Source organism: Crocodylus porosus, unplaced genomic scaffold (genome assembly GCF_001723895.1).
Source record: "Crocodylus porosus isolate Cpor-Errol unplaced genomic scaffold, CroPor_comp1, whole genome shotgun sequence".
Classification (NCBI taxonomy): domain Eukaryota; kingdom Metazoa; phylum Chordata; order Crocodylia; family Crocodylidae; genus Crocodylus; species Crocodylus porosus.
Window position 1 is genome coordinate 11,389,602 of NW_017728950.1, and position 8,783 is coordinate 11,398,384.

The following is an 8,783-nucleotide window of genomic DNA, read 5'->3' on the forward strand; positions in this document are numbered from 1 at the left end:
CGGACTTGATGATCTGCTCAGGTCCCTTCCGACCCTACTATGAAACTATGTCATTGCATAGCCACTGGCAAGAATATTTGAGCACTCGTGGCACATGGGCCAGGTCTCGGAGGACTGGAAAAGGGCCAATGTGTTCCCTATTTTCAAGAAGAGGAGGAAGGAGGATCTAGGCAGTCTCACCTTCATCCTTGGTAAAGTCTTTGATAAGATTATTAAGGTTCATATATGTAAGAGCCCAGCAGGAAAAATTATGCTGAGGAGAAACCAGCACGGGTTCATAGCAGGTAGATCATGCCCAACTAATCTAGTCTCTTTTTATGACCAGGTTACAAAACCCCTGGATGCAGGAGTAGGGGTAGATATCATTTACTTAGACTTCAGGAAGGCCTTCAACATGGTATCCCACCCCATACTGGTGAACAAATTAAGAGGCTGTGACTTGAATGATTACAGAGTCCGGTGGGTGGCAAATTGGCTAGAGGATCATACCCAGAGAGTGGTGGTGGACGGGTCAGTATTGACCTGGAAGGACATGGGCAGTGGGGTCCCGCAGGGCTTGGTCCTTGGACCGATACTCTTCAATGTCTTCATCAGTGACTTGGACAAGGGAGTGAAGTATACTTGTCCAGGTCTGCAGACGATCCAAAACTGCGGAGAGAAGTGGACACACCAGAAGGCAGGGAACAACTACAGGCAGACCTGGACAGGTTGGACAAATGCACAGAGAAAAAACAGAATGCAATTTAACAAGGAGAAATGCAAAGTGCTGCACCTAGGGAGGAAAAATGTTCAGCACACCTACTGCCTAGGAAATGACCTGCTCGGCAGCACGGAAGCAGAAAGGGCTCTCAGAGTCCTAGTGGACTCCAAGATGAACATGAGTTGCCAGTGTGATGAAGTCATCAGCAAAGCTAACTGCACTTTATCATGCATCAGCAGATGCGTGACAAACAGAACCAAGGAGGTGATACTTCCCCTCTATTGGGTAGTTGGAATACTGCATCCAGTTTTGGGCGCCACACTTCAAGAGAGATGTAGATAACCTGGAGAGGGTCCAGAGAAGGGCAACTCGTATGATTAAAATCTTGCAGGCCAAGCCCTACAAGAATAGACTAGGGCACCTGGATCTCTTCAGCCTCCACAAGAGAAGGTTGAGAGGCGACTCTGTGGCTGCCTATAAATTCATCATGGGGGCGTAGAAGGGAATTGGTGAGGCTCTACTCACCAAGGTGCCCCTGGGGGTTACAAGAAATAATGGCCATAAGCTAGCAGACAGCAGATTTAAACTGGACATTAAGAAGAACTTCTTCACAGTTAGAGTGGCCAAAATCTGGAATGGGCTCCCAAGGGACATGGTGCTCTCCCCTACCCTGGGGGTCTTCAAGAGGAGGTTAGATAGGCATCTGGCTGGGGTCATCTGAACCCAGCACTCTTTCCTGCCTACACAGGGGTCAGACTCAATGATCTATTGAGGTCCCTTCCAACCCTAACATCTATAATGCAAAGAGCAACTGAATGTGCGGTATGTGGTGTGTCTGCAGCACCACATGCCACACAGCCACGCTCATCCGAATAAGGCTGAGAAGCTGAAGTAGGGAGACAACAAGTTGTGCTGAAGGAAACTTTTGGTTGGGTGGATGTTCTTACTGGAGTTCCTCAAGGATCAGTCTTAGAATGGGAAGAGATGGGCTTCCGCTATCAAAGTTTCATCTCTGACCAAATATTCAGAGACACTGTCAATACAGGGGACAACCAACAAGTCATAGTTTTTAATGTCATCCAGTTCTTCCGATCATAACAAACATAAGATAAAATTTAACAGAATCAGGATAGGACTCCTACTGAAACTAAAAGCTCCTGCTGTATGTCAAGAGTTACAAACAAAAGGAAAGATGAGCTTACTGTAGGACACAGCCAACATAATGTAACTGTAGAGAGACACAGATATGATCCTAGGATACATCAGGCTAGTCATTTCCAATAAAAATAAGGGAGTAGTAAAGTAATTATTTATGGCACTGGTGAGACCCCTCAACTCAAACACAGTCCCAGTCAATGTTCAAGTAAAGTTCAAACAAAATGGAACATAAAAAAAGGAAACCCGAATGATCAGGAAATGGACACCCATCTTACAGGAGGCAAAAGACCTTATGACAAACAGGATGAAGGCTGAAAGAAAGGGGACAGGATTGCTCTAAGTGCATATCTGGGGTAAATGCTGGGGAAGGAAGAGAGCTACTTAAGCTAACACACAAAGCTGGCCAAATTACAAGTGGCTATTGACTGGCCCTGAATAAGTTTAGGTTACAAGCCTTTTGATTTCCAGCAGACAGAGAAACAAGATTCATAAACAGCTTTCCAATGGAAGTAGTGCAGACGAACCCTTCAGATGTGAGAAAAGGTTTTACTAACTATGACATGGTCACCTAACGTAACACAGACTGAACTCAGTGTCCCAGGAGGTCCCTTTAGGTGCTAAGTTCCCAATAGGGAAAAAAGTTCTTAATATGTTTTTTGTGCATTTTAACTGAATTTCCATTCCCATTCAAATAATGCCCAGTACCAATGGGGGAGGGGAGGAGGAAGAATGATGTAAGCTTAACTAGACTCAAATGTTCACCATTCTCTAAGAGGTAAAAATTAAAAATCTGAACAAATATGTTAAAAGTTACATGATTGCCTAAGAAGAACATGCTTTGCCCATGCACATTTAAAAATGAAATAATGTAAGGCTTATATGTACCAAGGTTAAGTATAAATCAACACTAATCACAATTAGTCAGCAAGTCATATTATTTGCTTTAAAAAAAAAAAAATTAAAAAAAAAAGCCAACAATCCACCCTGTCAGATTTCCAGTTATCTACCCACCTCTCTTCTGAACGGAGGCAATTCTTGCAACTTCTTGTATCCCACAACTTCATTTTGGTATATTTTTGCTACTCTGACCACTCCTGTTTCTGTGGCCTCCTACCTCAAAGAAACTGGATGGAATCTTCTGAAAACAACTTGGATAGAAATGAGACCACAGCTACCAGTAGAGGGCTTGCTTCACATACTAACCAGTTACCAGTGCCCCAAAGGAGTCAAGCAAAGTGGCATTAGAGTTCACATTTGAACACTAAAAAGAAGAATTACATTTCACATTTGTTTAAAAAAAAAATTTCTTCTAAAATTTAAGAGGTTTAAATGTTATCCCAAGAGAAACTGTTTCTGAACAAACCTAAGACAATACCATCTTCATTTCGAGCACTCCTGAAACAACTATACATTAAAGTTCTGAAACAGAAGCACTGTATATAGCACAATTAATTCTTCGGTTTAGAACTATGCTGCCTGATGAAGTGGGGTTGGAGTGCCATTGTAGCTGTGAAATTAGGGATATAAACCTTCTTGCTGACTACAGCATCTTGGTTAAAGACGTAATTGAAAATTATGTGATATTCAAGGTTAACTTCTTTACAGTTAAAAAGTAAGGTACATGGAGCTGCCCCTAAACCTCCCAAATTATGGGTGTGGGGGGAAATGTTGCGTCTGGAGGTATTTGCTGAATCCTGCAAGAAGCAGACATTAACTTGGAAATAAAATGGTATTGGCGAAGTATGAAGTAAGATACTGGTTCATGCACCTAAACAAAGTATGTGTGTGCATTTCCCCACCCAGATGATAGAGGAGCATAGTCTCTTCTTTTCAGTGAGAGCATACCATACAATTTCCTACAAGTAACAAGAACACCAATATAACTTTGTACAATTCTCTCCTCCTCCCTCAGTAAAAAAAGACGTAACAAAAATGATTAAGTAGTTTTCCCCACTATGATTTTTTAAGCCTGTGTCAACAGGTTCCATACCATATGCAAATTTTCTGCAGTACCCTCATCCCTTTTCAGCCTTCCTTCAAATTTTGGACCTCTCTCAACAGATCAGCATTTAGACTAAACAGTATTTAAATTAAGATTACAACTAGCATAATAACACTAAATAATTTCTCTTGCACCTTAAAGTAACACCATCAAAAAAGTGTGTTCTAAAAAAATTCATGCTAATCAGATCATCACAGGATAGAGCAATCCACTCATAGGTGACAGCTAAATTCAGATACCTCCCCTAAACAGTAGTTAACTAAAGAAAGGACATCTGACAAATTCAGCATGTAGCACATTGTAGGTCAATTTAAATGTCAAAAAGATTGTAGTTGAAGGCAGCTCGTCCATTAATTTAACCTCTGAGAGTGATGCTGACAACCAGTAATCTGTTTCCAAATTCAAACCCAGACTGTATTACATGGAACCTATTTCCACAGACTAAGAGTGTTAATCTAATCAATTTACATACCATATATTCCCAACAACAGTAAGTTTTATAAGCCTCAACATTATTTTTAGGTACAACCTTCCTCCCAGTTACATTAAAATTATGAAACCAGAAACAGGATATTATATGTATTTGTATACAGCTTCCCCCACTACCAGAGTATTGTGTAGGAGAACCCAAGAAATAAATCAAACAACAAGTACTGAAACCTAGATATAAAAGTATCTTAAATTGAAAAAGAAAAACTAAACTACATAGGTGATTTTTATTTTTACAGTAATGCTTGTGTGAGTCCCAGCTAAAAGTTAAGCGAAGACAGATGTGTGACTTTTTCCTTCCCTAGTTTTCCGCCCCCTCCCCCCCACCCCATGATGATTATTTTGGACATGATCTTTACTATTAGGACCCCAGTCAGTCAATCTGATGGTTAAAAGTACAATATGAAGAGAAGCATGTGTGTGGTATTACAAGCTTCTAGATTTTTAAGTTTATGTTGATATTAAGTAAGGGACATGTTTAAGACTAGTCAAAACATTTGCCCAAGATAGGAATGAATACAGTTCCTGTAGCACTTCAGATGTTTGTGCCTCCTGGGGTAGACCTTCAGCTAACAAACTGACCTTAGTGACACTATGACAGTTGACACCAGGTGTGCCACTAAATTTTGCCTTATGCATTTGTGTATGCTATAGTTATTTTGAGCCATACCTTTGGCTGAAGTGTTATTACTGAAACTTTTTGTATTGAAGCCTACAGCTGAGCCTTCACTGACTGCATGCTGAAATATGCACAGGTAATCCAACCACCATGTAGAGGCCTGAGTTTTGAGTAAGACAAGAACACCCAACACTGCTGGGGGTCTCCCACCCCTCCTTAAAGCAGAGGTATTTACAAGCAAGATATACAAAATCCATTGTGCCATTTGCTTCTAAGCATGACATCTCTCTGGTTTAAAAGGCACATATTATGTGACCTGAAGGCAGCCATGTAGTTGTAGGATGTGGTTATAGTATTCATATCATGGAGAAAGATTTAAAAAACCCCACAGGCACTTTGTGCCATAGTTGTACAATTATTTACAACACTTTACTTCCAATATTGGTTTCCACACAAATTAAATGCCACAGACTGCAAAACACACCTCCTTTTCCATATCTCTAAAATGGAGGCTAATGCTTACCCTCACCGTTAGGAGGATGCACCTGTTAGCATCTATTAAGCACTGTAAAGACAACACATACTACATTAGGGGCTAAGCGATTCAGTGGAAAGAATTTAAATTTAAGCATTTGCATACATCTATGAGCACCACACTTTAATAAAAGTTAAAATTATCAGACCACCACAGACTCCCATTCAGTTTTAAACACACAACTTTTTTCAAGACCAAGCTTCCCTGCAACAGACACATCCACAACAAATACTACATGACAACTTATGAAGTTAACAAGTTTGAGTTATCTGCTTTTGTTTTGGCCTAATTAGAGCAATCTAACTATAAAAATATTATCTACCTCCACACACTGCTCCTACATCCCCTCCCCTTCTCACCCACTACCCAGTCAGGGTGACATCTCAAAACAGAATTTGACTTAGGTTTCCTGCTGAAGTGTTTTAGATGTTGTGGCTGTTTAAAACTGATGCTGTTTCAGAATACCAAAAGGTCATGGGTGGTTGACTGAGAACAAAGTAGTTTCTTCAATCACTATGCTCTTAAGAGAGAGAGAGAGAGATCCCAGTTCTGAGTGTTGCTGTCGCTTCCAAATCTACAAGGTGTCATTTACCTTAGCTTGCAAAAAAGAATATACCTGATTATTTAGAAACAGTGAGACATTGCTAATTTTCATAGATGCATACACAAACACACACACACACACACAAACACACGTGTGTTATATAATGAAAAATAACACACATTATATTCCAGTATGTATGAAAAGCCACAAAAAAGAAGAAAATTATCAACGTCTCACTGGTTCTAGATAATCAGCTTATAAGAATGATGTACGTAGTAAGGAAAGATAGGAGAAACTAAAACAGACCAATAATGAAAAACAGTTTAAGGATTTTTTTATGTAGTTGATATATTAAATCTACAGCATTTCAGGGGAGCACAAAGTATTTCCATATAAATGGACTTTGATTGTAGGTTTTAACATTACATTTGTTAAAACAGGAATGACATTCAAACCTGTTATAAACTACATAACATTTAGCATTATGGGTAGGAAACATGTCAAGCTGAGATCTTGACACCTTCCTCCAAAAGCACAGCCTCCTAAAGGCAATAGCAAAATTTACCTGGATTCCAAAAGTAGAGGAATGGGGGAAGGGGTGGGGTGGAGAGGCAGACAGGACAGAGGTGGAATGAGGGAAGTACATCAAGACTTCACTCTTAGAAACTACTGGATATCATGCCTTTCCTTGCCTTGACATTTTTCGAACTTAAGCAATAGTTTCCACCAGAACTATGCCTCGTACAACCTTGCCTGCAAGTGTGTTGTTCCCAACTCCTGCAACGGTCTGCAGCGAAGGGTACAAACCTGCAAAATTCAGAAACTGATCAGCAGTACAGGCTAAACAAACTAGCATCACAACTCAGAGACATTAAACTTAAGGCAATGGAGAACCTTGCCTTAAAAGGAAGTCAGGTAAGAATTCTATTAGAAATATACAGGGAAAGAGAACAGAAATGGCTATAGCTATGTGGTATGCATCAATTACCAGTACAAAGGAAAGCATTATTTCGTCTGAAGTAACTTACTATTGGAAAGACAGCTGCTAATACAGGGCACTTGAATGGAAAAAAGAGATTAAGAAACCTAAGACTTCCTTCCCCTACTACCCCCCATCCAAGGCATTTTAATAAGACATAATGCAAACACTGCAATTGTGATCTAGAGCAAAAGTAGTCTTCAAATAGGGCTTCCAAAGCCAAGAAAAATCTAGACCAGATTCATCCACCAAGCATTCATTTGCCCAGAAAACAGCACCGGGGGGACCCCGTAAATGTATGCTGGCTCTGACCTCTATCACACCCAGGACAAATTTACTTCCTATGTGAATTAGAGCATCTGTTAAGCAGAGCTGCTGACCCTTTTACTGTCATATGCCATTGAAAATATGCCAGCTGCTCTAAAACAGGGGAAGCTGGCAGCGACACGGCTCCAAGGGCTTAATGATGAAAGGGAATGAGGCAAGCAAGGGAAAGATGGACCGCAGCAAGGCATCCTTCTCCCTCCTCCCAGGAGCCGTCCAGAGCTCAGTAGGGCAGCACTAGGGGGGGCGGGGGCGCGCAGGAACCCTCGTGAGGAGGGCTGACAGGTCAGAGGAAGTCACCTGCTCAAGCCTTCTCGCTTCCTGAGCATCTCCCCAGCACCAGCCACCTGTCTGTGTATATAATGCTAATAACACAATGCAAAATTTGAGTGAGTCCGATTCCCTCTCAAAAACTCCACTCATTTCAGGGATGTTGCTCTGCAGCAGCACTGAGCTAGAGACAGGTGCATTGAGATCCGAACTCAGGGGGGAAAAGAAGAAAAAAAAAACCCTTGGTAACTGTGAGAGCAGCGGGACAAGGAACAAGATGCCGAGGGAACCTGCCAAATCTTCTGCCAGTTCAGTAGCAGCTGCATCTGTCTGCCTTGGGGAAAGCAAGGGGCTGAACAAGACCCTGTGGGTCCCTTCCAGCCTGGAAAGGGAGGATGAGGGATGCACAAAGCACCCAGCCCCATGACAGCTCCCTCCTGCCCCCCCATGTGGATTCAAGTGCCTGTCAAGACTGGGTAACTGTGAGAGCAGCAGGACAAGCAGCAAGATGCTGAGAGAAGCTGTGAAATCTGCCGGTTCAGAAGCAGCTGCAGATCTCTGCCTTGGGGAAACCCAGTGTGCGCCTACCGGGATAGACAAGACCCTGCAGGTCCCTTCCAGCCTGGAAAGGGAGGGCAAGGGATGCACAAAGCCACAAAAGCAGCAGGATGAGGAACATGTTGCCCAGGGAAGCTGCCAAGTCTTCTGCCGGCTCGGCAGCAGCTGCATCTCTCTGCCTCGGGGAAAATGAGGGGCGGGACATGCCGCTGCAGGTCCCTTGCAGCCGGTAAGGGCAGAATGAGGGATGCGCTCAGCCGGCCCCACGCCGCCTCGCCACGCGGAGGCAGGCGCCTGCCAAGCGCCCCGGTCCCGGGGCCGCCTCACCTTGTCCAGCTCGTCGTGCAGCTCGGCCAGACTGGGCCGGATGAGCTTCTCGCCCAGCTCGGCGGCCGTGTGGCGGTAGTGGTCGATGCGGGGCACGGCGTCCATGGTGTTGTGACCGAAGGTGCGCAGGTAGTAGGTGTTGGTGTGCGTGTCGTAGCAGTAGTGCGGGGCCCCGCCGGCGCCGCCCGACACCATGCTGCCCTCGCTGCGCACCGTGTCGCCGCCGTTGGGGTAGCCGGGCGCCTCGGGCTCCCCCGGGCTCTCAGCCGACGGGTCCA

The 8,783-nt window shown here is 43.4% G+C and overlaps 1 protein-coding gene across 2 annotated transcripts in view; it reads right to left on the reverse strand.

The window, feature by feature from the left end:
- The window catches only part of SLC12A2 (solute carrier family 12 member 2), a 102,607-nt gene extending 93,830 nt beyond the window's left edge, over positions 1-8,777 (reverse strand). For both annotated transcript variants that reach the window (XM_019555038.1, XM_019555037.1), the window contains exon 1: positions 8,506-8,777. In XM_019555038.1, the coding sequence (XP_019410583.1) occupies positions 8,506-8,700 (195 nt within the window). In that variant the 5' untranslated portion in view covers positions 8,701-8,777. The remainder of the gene's footprint in view (positions 1-8,505) is intronic.
- Between the last annotated feature and the right edge of the window lie 6 nt (positions 8,778-8,783).